Raw genomic sequence first — 24301 nt, 5'->3', positions numbered from 1 at the left:
GGCCTGCCTGATGTTATGTGATTACTGGAGTACAACACGAATTGCGACACTCATCTTAAGGTCAAAGGATTCCATTATAATTTTGTGAAATGGTTAAGACGGTGACACCTACTTGTGAGATGCCACAGCCCAAATGCCCCGGTAAGAGACATGTCAAAAAATTGTCAATCTAACCAACAACTATACCTGCGCACAAACAAAAACATCTACAAAACAGTTTTGTAATAATAAACATTATGATCCAGCGTCTTTCAATAATAGAATAGGTACTCGTGAGGTATGAAAACTTAAATGTCAAATAAAATACACAAACATTTTCCTTTAGACTAGGTCAAACGGGTCAGTATTCACAATATGCGTAATTAAACTAAGCCGTTAGTGTACAAACAGCTGTACTCAAATTTCAGCGTATACAATAAATGTGTATGCATATTTCATTCTATCCGCTGGAGGGATAAAGCTCAGCCCTATTACCTGGAATCGCAGCGCTGATTCTCGATACATCGTTACTTAGAGCGATGTATTTTATCACGAACGACTAAAATTCATTGTTTTCTCACCTTTAAAACAAATGACGGTGACCACTCATCATCAAGTGTGCTTTCTGCTATCAAACACGAAACTAACAAGAAAATCACACAAAACTTCAAACTCCTTCTAACTTGTTCTTCATTCAAAATTCGTAAGGCTTCTGCGTTAGTGAGGCAACAAAATTAAAATAATAAATTATTAAAAAAATAATTCTATGTTCAAATCTAACGTTATCGATTCGTCATATCGAATTATAAACCATCGCCAAATGTACTCCGAGATAATAATCGATAATAACGTATTGACTAAAAGTAATGAGTAAACATACAGGTTGTGGGGTGGAGACGGCCTTGCCCGAGTTACGAACACGACACACACATCACGCCGCCTCTAGATTTACGATGATATGCCCCGAGGAGATCCGATATCGATTTTAATAATCGAGATTGTAATTATTGTAAATTGCCATTCGGATGATTTAGGAAAATTTGAAATATCAGTCTTTGTGCTTGCATAATGGATGTAATTTTGAATATAATATTCGAAAACGAATAAATGTCCTTTTGAGAATTCAAAGGTTAATATATTTCGAACAGAGCAAAAATTTCAGAAATTATAATTTAAAATCAAAATACAGAACGTGTAATAAAAAATATCATTAGTAAACAGTAATTTAAAGCTGTGTAAAGTAGTCTAAAGTTCAGAATAAATTGGTGTTCTCTGGCCACTGAAGTCGATAGACCAAATAATTTGAAAATTGTCCTAAGACGGTCGAAGGCTCAACGGTATTATATAAAGGATGCCCCACCCCTCAAACCGCAACATAACTGCTCCATGAAAAACTCTACATAATAGGGCTCTGAGTATGTTTAACACCATTATTGGGATAATTAAATAAGTATGTACTAACACCAATCTGAAACTGTGCACCTACTAAACGATAAATGTAATTTAAAATATTATTGGTGGTAGGACCTCTTGTGAGTCCGCACGGATAGGTACCACCACCCCGCCTATTTCTGCCGTGAAGCAGTAATGCGTTTCGGTTTGAAGGGTGGGCAGCCGTTGTAACTAAACTTAGAACTTATATCTCAAGGTGGGTGGCGCATTTACGTTGTAGATGTATAGGGCTCCAGTAATCATTTAACACCAGGTGGGCTATGAGCTCGTCCATCCATCTAAGCAATAAAGAAAAAAAAACTAAAATTATCTTCGTTTTTTTGTTCCCACCAAAATAAATGGAAATTCAGATGTTTAAATACATGTCCACAATACGAATGTAAAATATACGTAAATTATATTCATACACTTCTCTTACATCTGAACGCAGTAAAACAGTACTAAAAGTTCGCGTGACACCTGCGTCGGGCATTTACATTTAGAGTGTCACTTAGAGCATACATGCATATATAAAATATGGGAGTAAGTATAACCGACTATAACACCTTTGCAATTTCAACTTTCTTAAAAATGGATTCTTATTACTCCTGTTTTAGAAGGTATTGTTATGGCGCATAACTAACTATCAACTACCCAGCCTATATCTGCCGCGTCATTCGCACCGGTTTAAAAGGTAGAAAAGCCGATGTACTAAACAATTTTAGATCGTTCATGTCTCAAAACTAGGCTTAACAAAAAAATGTCACTAACAATATTCCGATATTCTATTCATAAGCCGATTCTAGTAAACATAAAGGCTGAATGTACCGGGGTCAAGCACGCATTGTATCCTCTGCAACAATGCTAACTACTTTATTAACATAACATAGATGTTATAAGTGGAACATATGGAAGGTCACGATGTTTATCGGAATTAATAACTCGGTTATGTTAAGGCGAGATTCGATTCTAATATCAAAATTCCCGAGAATTTTATTCTATTATTTCACTATTTTTGAAAGAATTACTTGAAAATAACCGCGTAGGAATTTTGATGATTTTGTCTTTTTAGTATCAATTAATAATCATGTTAAATGATACAGATCGCTATCGCGGTCTTCTTCCTTCCACTTTACTAGTAACCACTAGTTTTTTCAATATTGTCTCATTGTCAGTATTTCGTGACCATATGTTTGGATTCTCTTGAGGCCGGTGCTAGATAGTCATGATTTTGAGCTTCGCGAGTATAGATGCTACAGTTTACGAGGCTCTCCGTGTAGTCGGAGACAAGATGAGATCGCACAGCTTCCTAAGGATGAAAATCATGGATAGAGGTGGTTACGATATTCAGACGTATGGACGTTACTGAAATAGGTACACCCATGACACAAATATGTTTACCAAAGGCAAATTTTACCACACGACCGGGATACGTATAATTTTATTGTGTTGCTATCGAACAAGCAAGGGCTCAAATAATATATTGCTAAGTATGGTCACTTAGATTTCAAAAACACATAAGACCCAATTTCAGATGGATATTATCTGGGCACATGACTAGACACAACCATTCTGCCTATTCCTGCCAAAAAACACGATTAAGTTGTTTTAATTCAACCACATTGTACATATATTCCAGTGCCGCGAACTCGCCCGATTAACGTCACCTAAAAACTTACAAAACCAGAGTTTATTTACGAAGTTATCGGAAATAATTAAGGAAGCTCGTTAAAAACATTACTCCGTGAAGGCTTAATGAGCAATAACAAATGATTAAGTGACTTTACACGAGTAAACAAACAAAATTTTAATCGTTTTATTATGTATACCGAACCTTAACTCGGTACAGAAAAATATCGATATTAAAAGATGTAATCGAATTATAAATATAAATTTTATCGATAAAATCACCGCGAACATCAACATGAGACATAAAAGGCGATAAGATCTATTATACTTGAGTAAATAAAAAGTATACTTATCGCGCAAAACATTTAGTCAGAACTGTGAAACAATGACTGAGATTTAGAACACAAGTCTTGAGAATTCAAATCTGTAGAAGAAGCTTTTATATGCCTTTTAGTCCTCGTGTGTGCTTAGCGTCATATAGTTCGTTAACTCAACAGCTTTTCACGGCACGCCTGTAAAAGACATCAACGAGGGTTACAATATTGGTCATCCTACGAAAAAAAATTGGGTGTCCTCATCCGTGCGTCCGTTGTGCAGAAGATAGCATATTTGCACTACTAGTATAAAAAAGGGGGAGATGACACACTTATTTATAAGGGTGACTAGTCAGCAATGAAAATACATACGCTACTATATTTTTCAAGTTAAAATGCCGAAAACATGGGCTCCTGCGACTTTGGCGATGAAGGAGTATAGTTTAAATCAAACTCGCAAAATGAAGAAATTTAAACTGTAACTTTGAACTAACGTTGTGGTTTTTGTCGAGCAGACAGCTCGCAAGATCATCCGCCTTATTAAGGAAAACTGACTCGTATCGAGACGCGTATGTCGATAATATGATAACAAAAATGTTTGTGGTGAATCAAAACGACTTTACTTTCACCGATCAAAGTGTATAATTACAGTTGATGTAGATTGGTAGCGTACATCCTAAATCTAGGGCTGGCACGTAACAAGAAACAATTTTTTTAGGTATCATTTAAAAGTATCATCAATGACTCAATCAATAAAAAAGCATATTGTTATGATTTCTTTATAGAAAAAAAATGCAACGTAAACTAGTAAACCCTAGCTGCGCAATGGGCGGACGTAAATTTAAATATATTTATTTCTATCTGTGTCCTATTTTTTTTATCTAATTAATACAACTTTTTCTTACTATTTGTCTCGCTGTAACCCGACTTATAATTTAGTTAAAACATTAAAATACAAATTTACTTGTTGTTGTTGTTCTATTCAAAGCTAAGATATATTGTGTTGGCAATATTTGTGTCGACCCTACAGTAATACCGTGACGCTTGTGGTATCCGGACACCCTTGAGCGATGACAAGCTAATACCGAACGAGAAACGTATCTAGTTTAAAGAGAAAATAGTTGTAGCGGAAAACCTAACTCAATATAAACATCATACACGCCTCAGATAATCCCCGGATGAAGATTGAAACAGGATATGCTGAACCACTTTTCGCTCTACCTTCAATTAGAAAATATATTATTGGCTGATCGAAACCGCATAATATAATGCTAATTTTTAAACATTACGATGCCCTTATACTTTAAAATGTTTATGTTCCAAATTGTATCAGCATATCCGCCAAAACTAGAGAAAATATAAGAATATTGATAAAGATAATTTAAAGAAAACTGTAGATCTAGTTTCGTTACTATGAATAGTCATAGAATTTTAGTGAATTATCTTTGGACTACTAAATCTATGAGTCCATAGCCATTCTTTAGAAAATACTATTCTACATCACTATACGTCTTTTTGTTTCATTCATTGCATTGTTGAGTAAATGAGCACGTGGAGTTCAATGGTCACTGGAGCCAAAAAAATCACTACTTAAATACCGCCTTGAGACATGAGTTTGAAATCTCAATTCCGTAGACCAACGACTGTCCCACCCTTCAAATTAATTAATATTTTATTAATTAAAATTTACCCTTCAAATCATATATAAAAATGAATTGCTGTTCGTTAATCTCGGTAAAACTCGAGAACGGCTGGACCGATTTGGCAAATTTTGGTCTTGAATTATTTGTGGAAGTCCAGGGAAGGCTTAAAAGGTAAGAAAATATAAAAAGCTCGCAATTATATAAAAACAATCAATATTGTTTTTCCTTTGATGTGTCCCCTTGATGTGTCTTTTATTTATCGATTGAGGCACTACGAAGTCTGCCGGGTCAGCTAGCTAAATAATAAAACGTATTACTGCTTCGCGCCAGGAATAGGCATAGACTTAGATTTAAAAGCATGAATAAAATTCGTATATTAATATCTGGTTCTGACTGTACAGGGAGTCAGCTTAGGAGCAAAACGAGCGAGTGCGATTTGTACCAGATTATGTATTTGCATAAGACATAAGACACCTTGAAAAGCCTACAAATTAGGATTTCTTCCCTTATTATATAAGTAGGTAAATACAAACGAGACAAAAATAGGTATACTCAAACATCGAACATCTTTCAGAAACATACAGCCACCGAAAGGGCATCGAACCCGTACGCCCATAGTACTATCGATTGAACCCTCTGCTCAAAACAATAGTTATCTACTTCTTCTTCTTCTTGACCTTATCCCACATCATGTGGGATTGGCACACTTGTACCCCTATCGTGTAGCGTATTTGGCACGAATTATACGATCAGCCCCCTATCTGATATCAACCCTGCTTGAACTATAGGTTAGGTTATAGGTAGTAGTTTATTCATTGTAACTGAGAAATTTATTCAGTGTTTTTTTTTCATTTTTCTATTACAACAGTAACAAACTTTATTTGTGTGATCATTTAAACCCGAAATCTGCCAAAACTTCATTGAAATCAACAGAATTCAATGACAACAATGTGTAACGTAGCCAAGAGAGTTATTGCTTCCCGTCTCGCGGCACACATTCAACGATTTACTATTTACGTCATAAACGTAAATTCGTATCGTTAAAGTCAAACAAGACTAATGCCGGACACACGGCTAAAGCGCCGAGCTTTATCTCTTACACCACTGTACACAAAGAGCTATCAGTATCAGGTTTGAAAGCTTTCGCAGAATACTTTAACTGACTGATATTCGATAAACGTCTGGAGAACACTAACATGTATATTGGGACGCTCAAGCAAAAGTTTGTTCAGTGTTTTGTTCTACGGTTCAATGTTTTTTGTGGCATTTAATTGTTGGTATTCTAATGATAAAGGCACTTGTAAAACTAGTCTTTGGACAATAGTAACTTTTTTCTTTCTAGCTTACAATAAGTTACCATAATGGAAAGCTATCAGTATCAGGTTTGAAAGCTCTCGCAGAATACTTTAACTGACTGATATTCGATAAACGTTGGGTACCTTCAATTTGTGACTAGGAGAACACTAACATGTCTATTGGGATAGTCAAGCAAAAGTTTGTTTAGTGTTTTGTTTCACGGTTCAATGTTTTTTGTGGCATTTAATTGTTGGTATTCTAATGATAAAGGTACTAGTAAAACTAGTCTTTGGACAATTGTAACTTTTTTCTTTCTAGCTTACAATAAGTTACCATAATGGAAAATGCGTAAAAAAATACAGTTCCTTTTTGTGTGTGTATGTGTAATGTGTATGTGCTGTGTAAAAATAATGTGTTTTTCATTTTTGAATTCTTATTTTAAAAAGATTGCATTCTAAGCACTTAAGAGCCAGCGTCACTCATATATGAGGCTAAGTGAAGAAACTGCTATATTGCTTGCTTCTGTTAAGGTCATGTAGTTTCATGAAACTCACATGATTAGGCTTACGCGGTTTGCTTATTCGATTGTGTCACCGACCTCATCAAATTTTTTGTCTTCTTCAGGATTCTATGAAATTTAAACAAACAAATAAAATAAAAAAATTTTAGCATTATAATTTTCCAACCACTGTCTTATTTACCTGCATTAACATTTCTTTGAATTTGTATCTCCAACGCTATTTTAAGTTACGCCAGTTTTCACAGCGCAGTAATCAAACAACGATACATCATTTTAGTATTGGACATGTCACCGCAAATCCGAATCTCCAATGCAAATGAAATGCAGTGCGTTCGCGGAGTACACTCTAATGGTGCACTATAAATTACAAGACAGGCCAGTTTTGTTATCTGCGCGCGTCTCTGTATAGAATTTCGTCGAGATTATAAGCTGAATACGTAATGGAAACGCATTATTCTACATGTTTCGAGAACGTTATTTTGCGCAAAATTACGTGCCCCGACGGAAACGGCCCATTAATCGGTGTTAAAATAAAATCGGCGCGCCCTAAAATGGTGATAAGCGAAAAGAGTCGAGACCGTAAATAGCCTCGTTAGCTCTCGACCGTTAAACAAGTAGTCAACGAAGAGAACCAATGATTAAATCTGACTCAAAGAGTAATCAGACGGGCCTGTTTGTTACAGTACACATTTTGTGACAAAGAAGTAAATTCGACGCTATTCGGCTGATATATCCAATGTGGGCCAGGCATTCACTGCCTACGCTTGTCTATAATGTAAATCAGTCAGGGTTATCGGTCGTCACTACAGCTTGAAGTGTCTAAGCTCGTGCTTAAAAGCCTTAGGCAATGTACACAGAACATTATTCACTTGAACCAACTAACATAATTTACACTATCCAAAGGGTCTTGACAGCATTCTAATGCCAATTTGAAATGCAATCTATGAATACTAATAGCATCGGCGGGTATAGAAAGTGACAATCATATCTCGTTTGTACATTTAATAACATCGTTTCAACAAATCATAAATTAATACTACCCCGCCACGTTTACTGTGTCAGGATCTAATCGAAATGTGAATAGATTTTAACACGTCTGTACTTCACTTATTCTTAAAATATTCCAGTTTTCTTTTAATGTTTAAATTCGAACTAGTTAAAACTTTTTTTTACTTATAAACATTGGGTCTTTCGACAAAAAACCGTTACAAAGAATAAATTTGAATCGAATTCTTAAGATTTGTTATATAAATGAGAGTAATCACGATATCATTCGGTTTTTAGTGCAATTTAAAGAGTTTAATGGGCACGTTTTCGAGGCTTACGATACGCATCGCTTCTGCGGGATTACTCATTTATCTATGACAAAACATCATGCTGCGATGAACTTGCGAAATTGCTCCGTTTTACCGGCGAGAAATGAATGTCGCAACGCAGCGCGTGCTCTTAGATTTTACGAGATGTGGGTAATTAGATCAGAGCCCCTCGTAATTTACAGTAAATGCCTGTTAACTACAATGCATTTAACTAGCTTCGGTCATTTAAAATAATAATTAGGACTTAAAGAGTTCAACATTTGATAAAGATTATTTAAGCACACAATTCGTAATTTTAACAACATTAGTAATTTTTTTGTTCTTATTATTGCATAAAAAAAAATAGAGCAAGCACATTTGAAATTAAGTCACTGACTTCCTTATTAACAAAATTAACAATACTTATAAAATGAATACTAATATAACAATGACAGCATAGTTTGACAGTACAACTTTAAAAAACTTTATTTGAATAATTGAATTTAAGAGCGGCACCATATTACGTATAAGCAGTAAAAATCTAGGTTATATAAATTGTGTTAAAAACGACGAAATCAACTACGAAATCTTTCGTAAACAATTTAACAGTCATTATTAAAATCTAAAAGCTCAAGATTTAAATCAGGATGACAGTAAAATAGGTATTCGTCGACGCCGCCTGATTATAATCAGGAATAATAACACGCTGTGAAATTGTTATTGCTCCACACAGTAACATAAATTGAAGGATATGTCGATTAATATTTCTGCTTGTGCAAATATCGATCGCGTTATTGCATTTGCTTTTTTTTTTATTGAGATATAATTGACAGCGGACATCGCGCACATACTGAATACCCGTAAATGTGTTGAACGCAAGACACGAAGGCAAAAAGTCCTGATTTCCGGCGGTTCCCACGCCGCACGTCGCTCCGGTTCTCATGTGACTACGACTTTTTAGTTTAATCTTATACAAACTCGCTAAAAACTTTGTAACAACGCATAGGTATTAAATCAAACAGTCGTTGGCCAGAATTGACCTGCCTAGGCGTATTAAATGCCTCGTCTAAAATGCATGGAATTCGGTCGTGAGTGGTCTATAAGGGCATTGCGATAATGAATTAAATAATTATTTGGTCTAGTAACACGAACATCAGTGGGAACTGCAAATTGTTAGCATTCTTTTAAAATACATAGTTTAAAGTGTGCTTTATTGAAAACCTAAATAATAAAACAAAGAATGCTGAAATTAAAGTAATTTTTAAACAACTTTTCTTGACCTAGAATCAAGAGAAGAAAATTTAATATTATTCAACTACTCAGTCTGATTCAAACATATTTCATTACTCAAGCGATATTGTCATTCATTGCTTAGTGGCCTAGTTTTTACCTAGGAGGAAAATCTTCGAATTTCATGTTCTATGTTACATTGCAAGCTTTATGCGATAAAAATGAGTCGTGTACAGTAAATTCTTGTATTTCATACATTTTAAAATCAATATCTAATAAATTCGCGGTTGTTACAAAGTTGCTTCCATTTAAGGGTGTATTGAACGAAGAAGCCTTAAATGACATGCCCTAATCGAGCGTGTAATGTGCGATCAGAAGGAGGATTTATACGTAGTTTAGCAATAACAGATCGATAATACAAGATATGATACTCAGAAAGACAAGACCTATCCATCTTAACATCAGAAACATTTAATCCACGCCGTGAGCTTATACATCAGAGAGTAATTTCATTTCTCGCCATAAGGAGATAGGCGCGACGCGTTTCCTAAAATAGTTATAAGTCATAAATCAAAGAGCCCTCCTGATGTTATATGGACGTCTTAAAAAAGTATAAGGTGCGTGCGAAGCTTCTGGGATTACGATCGCGTGTGACAATCTACACTAAATACCGAGCATCGATCCAGTAAGTGACGTGATACGATTTTAGCTATAAATTCGCAAGTTTGTTGCGAGTGCACTGTCCATAGGATACTTGTGTGCATTCAATCAAATGTCGACCCAACAGTTAGTGATGGGACAACATTACGATTTCGATTTCTTAGAACCGCATCCGCAAATCTTACACCATCTGTTAACGCGATAGGGTTTTTGTATTTATTTGTGAAGTCAATCGATAGAATTATTTAGTAACCGATAGAAATATTATTTCGTGGTGTTGCAAAGGACCTGCTTCGTGACTACGCAGTATTGCGATCTGCGTGGTTTTCGTTTTTTTTTTTTTGTGAATCATTATATCGATACGCGGTGGCAATAACGCCAATCTCCTAGTGATGCAATTCGCGCTCTAGACCTATTGTTGTGGAACTCACGTTTTTTATATTATATTTTTCTTGAAACAGTCTCTGCGATCTGTCGTAATGAAATTATGTGATATTTGCAATAATTCTTTTGTTTTAATTCCGTTATTTTACTATCGTTTTTCCTTTTGTGCAATCTCTCAAAATTGATTCAAAATATGTTCAAATTACGTTTTTTTTTCAACATTAAAATTAAAAATCAATAACATACTTTACATTAGTTAATACAGTTTGATCTGTGGTTTATGCGTTTACATAAGTGGCCGTACATCTTCATTTTGAATAATCAATCAAAGCGTGACGATTATTAACAAGTCTATTTACGAAGCATGTAGGTGTGCAAGTCACGGAACTGCGACCACGTGGAACAGACCACCATTGGCTGCCTTTAAACATCCAAACACCACTGTGATTGATGACTTTGCGTGCATCACGATACGTAATTTAATTGAAGATAATGTATTTAAAATAATGTAGAAATTACAAGCATAAACGTGATTGTTTTAATAATATGATAAGGATAACGTTCGAAGGTATACTATTAGTACTGGTGATGAAACCAGTTTACATCGCCTTGGTCCATAATTTATTATTTAAATTATCCAGCTATGTCTCGGGTCTTCGCTCGATATGATTCTCTTATATAATTAATAATTGTGGTTTTTGTTTCCTGGAATTATGCTTAAATTCAGGCTCAAAATACTGAACAATTGACAAGAGGTAACAAGTAAATACAGAAACATTCAATATCGAGTAGTTCGAGACAGAATAGCGACGTCTCATTTACAATTCACACCTCGCTGTGAACGTAATCCTTACATTATTATTGGCTGATAAATAAAGCGATTTATCGCTGGTGTAGAGTATCGCGCTGCAACATTGGAATTCGCTGAATACATAGTAAAGTGAATTGTAATTTATTAAGTTTGCTTTTACATAACCGATCGGTGGGACGGGTCGAGCGACGCGCCTATTCGGAATGCTTGAAATCCAACAAAAGTCATCGGTGCGTTTGTGAGTGGCTTCACTCGTTGGAGGTGAACGAATAAGCGATTCAAATGCTAATATATCACGGGCCGGCACGGCGTGACGCCGCTCATTGGCCGCGCTATTTACATTAACACACATAACTATGTTCGCTCCGCCCCTTCAGCTCGTACGTCACGACGCTTCCGAACACTAATTACCGATAATCACCGCAATCAGTGTACACTATGCACTATTCGCGGACTGCGTACGGCACACGACGCGCGTCCCGTTCACATTGTAAGCGATGGACGCTAAGAAATGTACCTAATCACGAGGTCATTTAAACGCAAGGGCTTGTCATTAATTCGTTATCTTCTAAAGGACCGACGCCGCGATTTACTTGCACTGTATACAGAATTGTAAATTAATGTTACTTTAGTGCTTAAAAACAAAAGTAAATCATCGATAAAATACACATTTCTTGACAATGTTGTATATTAGTCACAGACTCTATTTGAATGAAAAACAGTCAATACAGACAAATAATTAGGCTTTCAAAACCGATCACGGAATACGATCGCTAATTATAAATTCCCACAATCAGAAATACGTTTATTGTATTCTAGTCGCACTCAGACCGCGTGAAGGGCTCAGCAAATCATAAAGCATGCGCCGTCTCACGAACCAGCCGTATATGGACTAGAGGACTTCGATGGTCGACCCAAGCTCAAGGAATTTATGTACACTACTTTTGGTGCAAATTAAAGCGTGTCCGGTCGTGGGCGAGATGTAGCAAATTTTCATCGCTGTTGATAAAAGCAAAGTAACAGTCTTAATTTATAAACATTAAATAATTACATTTTTTTACCAATACCAACTTAATTAAACTCTTCTTCTACTCAATCATGTCACTCTTGATAGAGTAGTCGTGATCGTCATATAGTCCTAGTGGGGGCAATCAAACTCTTAATAACCTTAAGGTACAAATGGTACCTCTACTGGTGGTAGGACCTCTTGTGAGTCCGTGCGGGTGGAAACTACCGCCCTGCCTATTTCTGCCGTGAAGCAGTAATGCGTTTCGGTTTGAAGGGTGGGGCAGCCGTTTTAACTTTACTTGAGGCCTTAGAACTTATCTCAAGGTGGGTGACGCATTTACGTCGTAGATGTCTGTGGGCTCCAGTAACCACTTAACACAAGGTGAGCTGTGAGCTCATACACTCATCTAAGCAATAAAAAAAAAAACAAATGCAGAAAAATCTAAACGGTTCTTACTAATTATTTTTTGAATTGCTCGTTCTCTATGAAGTAATGCATTTTTTTTAAATCATTTCTGTGTGTACATACATAGGAAATTCTATTTATATATCTATTTATGTATCTGCATGTTAAAACACAGAGTAAAAAAACTTAAAAAGATATGGGTATTTTTCTTTAAAAAGACAAGCCACTTCAGGGCTACTTTCTTCAGTATTTGTTAACCGATATCCCTTTTGCTTTGTTTACCATCTATTGACTAAGATTAGTGTTCAATCACTAAAGATTTCTTGGAACTTATATTTTTTATTCTCATAGAAATGTCAATAATAAAACAAAGGAGAAAGCGTTACACATAATGAATCTAAATCTTGATATGATTATGGTCGAATTCCGATAATTGGACGAACACTAGTTTGAATAAATAGTAATGACAGCATAATTAGATTTGTAATGCAAATCAACCCACGGAGGCGGCAACCAGCCCTGCTCGTAACGGCATGTGGGTGATGCGCGCCACCCAATTTATCAAACTAATGGACTTGTCCAATTTATTGATCGCCGATTATATCGTTCCAGTTTTATAAGCTTCCATGATATGTGAACTGAAGCAAAAAAAAAACATTATTAATCTGACACGTGCTAAGAATTTCGCTCTTTACAAAAAAGGAGTTTCTTGCAGAATAAATAAAACTAGACGATGAGTTTTTTTTTTTATAAGTGGCTAAACAACGCCATCTGCTGAAATAGCTTTAGTGTTATTATGTCTTTAAAGCAGTTAGTTGCTCTCAATTATGAAAAATAGTATTATTATTCGCCAATAGATGTCGGGAAGATATCAATAAAGTTGATTATTGAAAACACGAATAAAACAACATTTTCTGAAAATAAATCGTAGCTAGATCGATTTATCGCCCCCGAAATCCCCCGTATACTAAATTTTATAAAAATCGTTGGAGCCGTTTCCGAGATTCAGATTATATACATATAATAATATAGGTATATACAAGAATTGCTCATTTAAAGATATAAGATAGCGAACAGTAATTATTAAAAAAAAACAGTAGTTTTGGTGGCTAGTGCTCCAGTTGCCGATGTCGTAAGAAAGTGGGCGTGTGTCGAAGGCGAGCGTAGGAGCTGACATCGATCAGCCTCCTCCGCCCGGTCGCGTCATTTCGAAATGTTTCTACAGGTTTTAGCATACCTTTAAAGACTATACAGTAGTAAAGACTAAATTGACTAATCTAAATCATTTAAGTTGTGTGGACTGCATTTTAAGTCATTAATATGTAATATGTATTTCATCGAATTAACAAATTGACTCGTATTGCTTCATAGATTAACATGAAGTGTTTGTTTGTTCCAGGTTGGTGGCGCACGAGCCTAATGAGCGCGTGCGCGGCGGCCGCCATGCGCGAAAAGCACGCGGCGCCGCGCCGCCTTGCCTCACCCCCGCGGTCACCCCATGAGCGTCTCCCCAGCCCCCTAGGCTCCCCACGAACAGATGAGCCATTAGATCTCCGAGTAACGCACAAACGTCCACAGCGGCTAGAAGATGAAAATTGCAACTTAATAACTCCTTCACCACCGCCGCATCCGACACATCCAGCACACCCGGCACATCCAGCCCTACTACGGTTCTGTCCGCGGCTACCGCTCGCGTTGCCAGCGTCATTCGGGCGGTACCCATTCCTGCCAGCAGCTGCGGCTACTCTACTTGCCCCAGGAGCTCCCCGACCACCGCCGATACCACCAAACTCAGGCGTGCCCCGGGCGAGAGACCGATACACGTGTTCCTACTGCGGCAAAGCATTCCCTCGTAGTGCAAATCTAACAAGACACCTTCGAACCCACACAGGCGAACAACCGTACCGTTGTAAATACTGTGAGCGTTCTTTCTCTATCTCATCAAACCTCCAGCGGCACGTGCGAAATATACACAACAAAGAACGCCCGTTCCGGTGTCGACATTGCGACCGCTGTTTTGGTCAACAAACAAATTTGGACAGACACTTAAAGAAACACGAAGCGGAAAATGGCGATGACAGTCGCCGTAGATCTCCGGACGAGACGTACTTCGAGGAGATCAGGTCTTTCATGGGACGCGTGGCACCTGCTCGTCGAGCCGCCGCCGCCGCCACCGCTAGTGCCGCGGACCACACTTGATAGTGAACCGCACAAACCACATTCCCCGTTACAATAATCTGGTCGATGAATCCAAATGACTCTTTGTATTTACTGGACATCTCGTGTCGCGAACCGTTGTTCGTTAAAGAAAATTTCAATGCGCCAAAAACTTTTCTCGATAAAATTAATTCAAACGTGTTCTTTTTTTTAAATATACTCCTCAGTAATCACTAGATACGCTGAAAATAAAACAAGAAAGATTGCCTCAATCCAATTATAGGTTTAATTCTCAAACGTTACGTTTAAATAATTTAAGTTTAAGGTTCTTTGTTCCATAAAAGAGCCTCTTTTAACCGACCCTAAATAAAAGGAAGATCTTGATTCGTGATGTAAAGATTTTTACAGCTCTCAATCGGCGCAAGTTATCATTAAGTGATCAATGCGCGTACCTGCCACAAATGCCGCTGTTAGCTAGACATTAAAGTGATAATGAATCTCGTGTGTATGTACTTAATGTAAATATTATTATTATAAATTTTAGTAGATTAAAATAGAGCTCATACCGAATTCAATACCGATAAAAGTAAATGAGGATTAGAATTAAAATGTCGTATGTATTCCTTGTCGTAGAGAGACATTGTAGAGGTATTTTTGTAAGTGTTCAGAGAGTGTTCGCTATTTTAAGAATTTTAGCTATTTTCGTTACATATTATTTTTTTCTTTGTACTTTCTTTTTTTTTTTGGAAAAATTTCGCTTAATATAATGTACTTAGTATTATTAGTCTGAGAGGAAACGCCGGTTACCAATAAAAATATTACTTGTTGCTTATTGATGATGTTATAAATGTTTCTATTGTAAAATGTTAGAAAAGTTGTTTTGAAAAATTTCACTCTAAATAATATTTAATGTGTGTTAAATAAATTATAATATAATTTGAGCAGATAATGACACTGACCTATTGTACGGTAATAATTAGCTCAATTGTTAAGTTTCAAATTATATTCATTCGATTAAAGATATATAAATATTGTGTTTTTTTTTTTTGCATAAAGCAATGAAATCATTTCGGTACCTTTTTGTAAATTGTATTATAACACTAAATTGAGTTTACTAAATTAAGAAAATAATAAACTGTGATTTAATTTATTATTACTGAGCTTCAAATTTAACATGACAATATGTGTACTATTTGTCTCAATAAACCATCTCAAAGAACTAATCAACGTTCCTGTAATTGTAGATAGATCTCTGTTTTTGTTACAAGTGCAAGTTTGAACTTTATTATAAAGATATAAGATACTATCGAATACGATAACCTATCAAAGATAGTTAATATAATATAAATGCGTTGATTTAACATGAAATGAAACAATATTACGAGTATAAATCTGATTGAAATGTCCTAAAAATAAACTTAAAGTCTTATTTTGCTAAAGGGTGTTTAATAGCAAATTTTGTTATGACATTAGTTTGTACCACAATATATTTCCAGAAACGAAATATACAAATACACATGCCTACAGACGTAAAAACTTTTTCGAAACTGAATTACAAAAATTCATTTACCGATTACAAATAAAAATGTACACAATATTCAACAACTAAGTGTAATTTTGATTTATTGCGTAAACGAATTATTTGGTATTATTTTCAGACCTATATTATTTGGTGTTAAAAACGGAATATCCCATTGTAATTTTACTATTTTTATTTCCATATTCCTCCACTGCCAGCTGTGGTCTGCAGTGGGGCAAAGATAACGTTTTTTTTTTGTGTTTAGCGTCTGTGGTCATGTTGAAATGTCAAAACAACGAAACCATAGAACTTGTCACTAGAGTGAACGAGATATAGAGATTAGTGTTTCGTTTTTTTTTTTCTACTTTTGATACCTATTAGTCGTTTGAAGGTCACCGATTACCTTATCAAAATAAAGTAAATAATAAAAAAAATCTATGACTTTTATTTAACACACTCTGATAAATACATATTCATTTGCCTATCGAATTCTTGTTAGCATTAATTAGATAATGATTAGAGGTAATTAATTGGTTAACAACTGCTAGTTTACGTGACTGTATGAGTTCTTTCATTGAATTCTATCTTTAATGCGCATTTCTGCTGCAAAAGAGTCACGCGTTCCATTTGGAGAGGATCCAAATCTGCTAATCTATCAATTGGAGAGGATAAAAATCGAAACTTCTACCTACAAATCTAGGTGGATGGCAACTTTCTTGTCGTTCCGATAAGCATTAAAAAGCAATCATATAAAATCATATCATCACTACTTAGCACTTTTACTGGTGGTAGGATCTCTTGTGAGTCAGCACGGGTAGGTACCATCACCCTGCTTATTTCTGCCGTGAAGCAGTAATGCGTTTCGGTTTGAAGGGTGGGGCAGCCGTTGTAACTATACTGAGTGAGCTCGTCCACGCATCTAAGCAATAAAAAAGTTAGCGAAGTCCATAGACACACCTTAATTGCATTAGTGATACCCTTTAAACTAGCACACTTGTCTGCTTAGCGGCAAAAAGTACCCAGTATTTAAGGAAATAAATTGGCTAACTGAAAAAGTTGAAGATATACTGACTCGAATTAAGATTGTAATGGCATTAGCTTAAAGTATTATACCTGTAAGTAGTATTCGGGTCGCTTAGGATTGTGCTCTATTTAGCTCTTTATCCAGAATTGAATACACACTGTTAAGGACTCCCTATACCTATCCCCTATCCCTATCAAGGCGGGTGGCGCATTTACGTTGTAGATGTCTATGGGCTCCGATAACCATTTAACACCAGGTGGGCTGTGAGCTCGTCCACCCATCTGAGCAATAAAAAAAAATTTATTTACGCTTTTAAATGTCCCAATCATGTTAGCCAACTGTGTGTATACTTAGTAAAATAAATACAGGCAACTCCAATAATATATGAACGACTTTTTTTTTGTTAATTAATTTAAGGAAAGTAAGGAATCAATTAATACTATATCTTTCGAAAGTTTTGTGAAATGTTGTGAGCTTTGCTTTTAGACATCTCATTCTTTTATAAATAAATTAAGGATCATTTGGAGCGCCCGGGAAAGAGGTAATCTATTTTTGGGTATGTCAATTTTACATATAATTAATTTCGTTGTAATTATTAGATATCAAGAATTAATTTTATATTAATGTCAGTAACATCGTTTATGAGTAAAATTAAATATGCAATAAATTCTTATCTAGATACGTACACATTCTTTTTTCTACGTTGTTTCGGAAGCTTGCAACTAAGGACAAATTTGTTAGAATAAGTCGCTAAAAAAAACATTAGAAACATCCACTGTTTACTATAAGATGATAAAAATACCAATAGTGAAAAGGTTGTCTCAAGATGTTACATTAATTACGGAACACTTGATAAACTGAAAACCCTATTCAACTGATGCATTAAAAAAACCTATGTTATTATGTCTTGATTCTTGACTTTGCAGTCGCTCTAATCAGTATTATATCATCTCTATATATAAAAATGAATTGCTGTTCGTTAGTCTCGCTAAAACTCGAGAACGGCTGAACCGATTTGGCTAATTTTGGTCTTGAATTATTTGTGGAACTCCAGAGAAGGTTTAAAAGGTAGATAAATATGAAAATGCTCGCAATTAAATAAAAATAACAATTTTGTTTTTCCTTTGATGTGTCCCCCGTCGGTCTTTTATTTATCGATTGAGGCACTACGAAGTCTGCCGGGTCAGCTAGTCATATATAAAAATAATATCTTACAGAATAAGATTATAATAAGAATCAGAATACACGGGATCATAAGCCGCAAAAAAAATAATTCAACCGTGTCCAATTGTCGATTTCACTAAAATAGAGCACTAAAGACAAAAAAGCGCTTACTAATCGCCCACTCAGACGAATTCTTAGAATATAAATTTGTTAGTACCTGAGTACTGTAAGAAGTCAAGTAAACAAAAAAATACAATTAAAATCATTGCAATTGAAAAAAAAATATCTCACAAAAACGCAGCGAAACAATTTTAGAGAAGCAATCACGGATTTAAAAAACTATTCGAATTTTTCATATGCCTTTTTTTTATTGCACTGAACAAGAAAATCTCATAGTCTACCCGATGCTAAGTGGTGAATGAAGCCCATCGAAGTCTCAATTACATTGAGATAATATTCAAACAAATGTCGATTTTTAAATGTGATAAGTCACGCAAACACGTATACAAACTTAAAACAGTGACCTGTTCAAAATAAACGAATACAACCCGGAAAGCGCTAATTTCGATTCGAGTCATTGCTGATGCCCGTGGACTACAGATACCACTCACCAGCCAGTGGATCACTGGGTCGGTGGGCGGTACCATTTTCTTACTTCAAAGACCTTTTTTTTAAATCTCAATTTTATACAACCTTTGTATCCAACTATACAATCTAGAAATCCAGACTGACACTGCTTCAAAATATTGACTGATATTTACATATAATAAGCCCAAAGGTAATAAATACTGCTTCTACAAACACGCCGAGATCACGGGTTCGTATTCAGAAATCATAGATATATTGTGGAACAGATATATAGTTTGGTTTTTTATAATAAGCAGTTATTCTGCCCATGAGCAACAGTAATCACTTACCACTAGGTAGACTCATGGACTCCTTTCAAAGGCAATAAAAATTTATACATAGCTATTATAAGTGACTGGGAAACAGTTAGACGTTCTCGCATGATTAAAAGGATATAACTTTTATCTTTAGAATCCTCTGACCTTACTAGTAAGATCATTATAGACTCTAATTCCAGTAATTATACAATACTGGCATGCTTAATTTTATTCTACACTCAAGTCATTAGTGCACAGACTCGTTGTTAAAGAACGCTATTTAAAAAAAAATACGTTGGTCCATACTTAATTCTGAGAAATAATGCATTTAGTAAAAAACTTTTTTTTTGTCTAATATAGATCACTAATAGTCCTTTTTATTGTGTATATGGCTAAAAATACTATACTACCAAGACTCAGACCTTAATCTATGGTGGACGGCGGCTTTCACGTTGTGAAGTCTGTGAACTCTGATAGCCATTCCAGAACGTGGAACGTGCCGTGAACTCCTTTAACCAGGGTTAAAATAAGTAAATAATAAAAAAGCGTTTAAATACTAATTGTAGCGAATATTTAAGCTTCAACCTTAACTCATTACAAATACAATACAGGGTTATGAATGTATATTAAATATATGTATGTGTATAATAAAAATCTTAAATGTATTTCCGTTGCCTGGTACCTGTATCACAAGTTCTTTACGAACTTAGTACGGGACCAGTTAACGTGGCGTGGTTGTTAGTAAATATTTATTTATTATTTATTTATATATCTTCTGATGTGTATCGTATAAGTTTGCCGTCTCCAAGGCATAGTCTGGAAAAGCTGTTCATTCTTGGCCAGACGGACTGGAAATGAGCCAAAGTTAGCATCCAACAGGCGGTCTACCTCGCAGCGGGCCGATATTCATGGGGATATTTTTATACGTGTGGTCGCTATCCTTACTAATGAGGGATTGACGAAGAAGAAGAAATCGATATATTTAATAGCACCAATACACTGGACTGGCTAAAAATAAAATGTACTTTAAATTTCTCATACGTATTCTCTAGTTATTCGCGAACAAAAACATCAAACAGGATCCGATCTAGTGTTGTAACCGAACCGCCTAGGGGCATTCCGGGCTCCATGAAAGCTTTACGATACTGATTCTGCTTTATTGCTGTTAATTTGCAACAAATGGTGCCACCCAGCCGACCGTTGTGTCTGTTACTTAGAAATTAGATTTATTGTACTTGTGAAATGATCCGCTATTATAGGACATAACAAAGAAATGTCAGCGCAATAGTAGAATAAGGAAGCTTCAAAGATGACTCCAGGGTATTCTGTGAAATTTTTAAGTCAACATGTACACAAAATGTGACCATGTCTTTCCAAAATATAAAACAAAAAAGGGCATATTTACCTTAATGACCCTTATGGTCCAGTACACAACCAATATTCGCGCGGGCGAGTGCCGCAAATGACCAATAAGATTTTGTCGCGCCAATATCATCCAAAAAACGAACGAATGGTACAAAGACACTTTTGCCATCTGGCGAAAATAAACTGAATCTATTGAATGTCTTTGTTCCTACAGGTAGAAATTAGTTTTTAAGGCACTTTGGCATATTTAACCCATTTTCAGAAATTTTAGCACTTCGGCCCTTGTCTTACCGAAGGTGCGATTTATCGAACGTATCGTTTTTTTTTATAGTTTACAAGGTTAGATACATAATAAATTGGTTTTACAATAACTAGTACAATAATAACTACTGTTTCGTAATAACAATCCGCCCAAACCGAATGCAACTAATAATGATAATTACAAAATTTAATGAATAAGACGCTATCTTGATTCGGTATCTCGTTTTCGGTCATCGATACCGAAACCAATCATTAGAAAGGTGCTATTCAAGGACAGTTCATTTTTTTTTTCATCTTCTCGTAATGTTTTTTCTTAGCGACAATAGGTAGCAATTTTTTTTTTTGTTTTTTTTCACGATACAAACGTCACTATGTTACAATGTAGACACAGAAAGTGAACTTATAGATATTGTACTATTGTACATTATATATTATGGACACGAGAACTGGACAAGAACGGTATCACTAAGGACCTGGTGCAAAGCATGCGCGCCTACGATTTGGAATATCTAAGAATAAAAGAAATCAAAGCAACTTATGTATTTAACTGCCTAGATATAGTGATCATTAAGCTATTACATCCAAATACTACTCTGATACTATTTGAAATGTTTTAACTATTTTAAATAATCCTGTATTTTTACATCGAAGTAATCATAGAAATTAGTTCGTAGCAACGAGGTAATAGCTTTATTTTTGTATTAGAACTACCGATAAACGTTTTATCTGTGTAAAAATAAATAGACATTTTCTGAATTTTTTGTGCAAGAAATCAAGTTGCTTGGAAAATCGCTTTAATCTCATGAAATGGGAATCGGAGTGCCAGCATTGGGTGGGGCAGGTTGCACAACGATGGCACGACGCGGCCGGGCGCCTTGTTAGCGGCGCGTGCTCGCCACTGTTACATTACATTATTTATTGCATATTGAAAAACTTCTTGCTGAAACATTCGACAAATTTAAAAGTCAAAATTAGAACGTCAACATACGTTACAACTATAACTGCTAATAAGCGCTAGTGATTAATTTCAAACTAACTTTAAATATCAGCAAAACGATGGACTTTTGTTTTTTACAATACATTAGCTACCAACCGGTGCTATCAAGTCGGTGTCGCATTTCTCTAACCTTCGTTAGCAACAAATAAAATCCATCAGCTATTTATTTGCGGTCACTTTCGTTACGTTTTTGCGTACTCAAATTGCCAGCTTAATCAGCAAAAAATATCACTAAGAGCGTTTGTGGTACGCTCGAATCCGGAACAGCAAAACAAATACGACTCTAAGCGGTTTTCGAAATACAAATGATTACTTGTTTAGGTCAGGCTCACAAAATTGACGCGTAATTTGGTTGAAAATTTTTGAACGTCAATAAAATTTTTTCTTCAATCTTCCTTCCAAAACGTATTTCGAGTGCTTGATGATTTTTTTTTGGTAAATAGAGCACTTATAAAGGAGAATAAGTTGGGAACTAACAGCTCGTGGAACAATGAACCTTAACAAGTGACCGTATGTTCCATGGGGAGTGCTCTGAGGAATTGTTTGAGATGATACCATTATCTCGTTTTTACCATCGCACCGCCCGCCACCAGAGTAGAGTTCATCCATACTACCTGGAGCCACTGCGGTCATCCACAGTGCGTTTCCAGAGGTCTTTTTTGCCACGTACCATCCGGTTATGAAATGAGCTCTCCCTTCCACGGTGTTTCCCGAGCGCTATGACATTTCCTTCTTCAAACGAGGCTTCTGGAGAATATTACGCGGTAGGCAGCGTCTTGGCTCTGCTCCTGGCATTGCTCAAGTCCATGGGCGATGGTAACCACTCACGATCAGGAGGGCCGTATGCTCGTCAGCCTACAAGGGCAATAAAAAAAAGTAAATTTTAGATTTTTTTTATAAATATTTAACATCACGAATATATATTTTACTGGTTTACATCACCCTGCCTATTTCAGCCGTGAGGCACTAATGCATTTTGGTTTGAAGGGTGTGCCACCGTTTTTCTGTAAAAACGGAGACAGTAAAACTCGTGTCTCAAGGTGGGTGGCTTGATTTACGTTGTAGATGTATATGGGATCCGCATTGAATACCAGGTGGACCGTGAGCTCATCCACACTTCTTAGCAATAAAATGAATTAAAAAAAAAGATATTGTAAGGTCGTCACGATATGAGATACTTTCATACAACGAGAGCAGATAAGATGTAACCATTGAAACTAACCTGTCTCTGGTAAGTTGCGTTACTTTTGAGAGCGTACTTTGTGTGGTGACATGCCACGGTTATAAAATTATGGAAATGATTATCGAAAGTTTTTAATCTATGAATACGAAATGATATACTTCGAAGTACTGCTATTACTCGTACAGCAACCAGAGAATCATGTAACCGAGTTAAAACAGCTGCAAAGAACATCGCGTGTACTTACACTTACCTATTGTAAACAATCTTCTAATTCTGTAATATTTTTATTTTAATTATTTATTTTTATGCCGCACCGTTCCAGTATTAACGAAAAAGTAATAAAAGATTAACCATTGAACTTCATGCTTTAAAAATTCCTTTTTGAGCAGCATTTAAATACTAACCTTTTTTCTTTTTCTTCACCTTATCCCACTAGGTGGAATCGGCACAGCAATTTTTTCTCTTCCATTCTCCTCTACCAGCCGTCAGCTCAATACTCACCCCTCGCTCTTTCATATCGTCATTCACACACGCCATCCATGTCTTCTTCGGTCGACCTCTTCACCCTCTATCTTGCACTACCATTTCCATACATCGCCTAGTCACTTGCATACTAACCATTCTGATAAAATAAATAACATATTGATTGCTTAGTCTAGATCAATTATATCTACGTTATCGAGCAGGTGACCGATCCATCACAGACGGTCAGCGAAGTGGTTAATTAACGAGCAGCAAGGTCGCTGACGTAACAGACCCGGAGCACCCACTCTGTCTCACAAAAAAAAAACGTAACTCAATTAATTGAGTAACAATACTTCTCCGTCTTTCAACTCCCGACTAGTTGAATTTGTGAAATCGCATCATCATAGTGTAGGCGGTCACTTGTCTGCGCACCAAGCGTCATTCGTATCTGTAAATGAAAAAAATCAAATTGTTTTTTTAATCCAATTAGACATTCACAGGCCATTTTAGTTACCACTTTACCACCAATTCAGAATGTAAATTCACTTCTCAGTAAAATTAGCAAGAAACTCAGATGCCGCTCTTGTCCAAATATAAATTATGTATATCACACAAAATTTAATAAATCTTTTTAAACCAGGACATATAATAATAAACTATTATATAAGAAACAGGT

At 35.8% G+C, this 24301-nt stretch overlaps 1 protein-coding gene across 1 annotated transcript in view; it reads left to right on the top strand.

The window, feature by feature from the left end:
• The window catches only part of LOC119630503 (transcription factor hamlet), a 135167-nt gene extending 118905 nt beyond the window's left edge, over positions 1-16262 (top strand). The window contains exon 3 of the mRNA XM_062676165.1: positions 14006-16262. Coding sequence (XP_062532149.1) covers positions 14026-14805 — 780 coding nt within the window. The 5' untranslated portion in view covers positions 14006-14025 and the 3' untranslated portion in view covers positions 14806-16262. The remainder of the gene's footprint in view (positions 1-14005) is intronic.
• The last annotated feature ends 8039 nt before the right edge of the window (positions 16263-24301 follow it).

This window comes from Bombyx mori, chromosome 3, assembly GCF_030269925.1.
Source record: "Bombyx mori chromosome 3, ASM3026992v2".
NCBI classification, from domain to species: Eukaryota; Metazoa; Arthropoda; class Insecta; order Lepidoptera; family Bombycidae; genus Bombyx; species Bombyx mori.
The sequence above is the reverse complement of the archived record's forward strand: the minus strand, read 5'-3'. Positions and strand labels throughout refer to the sequence as shown.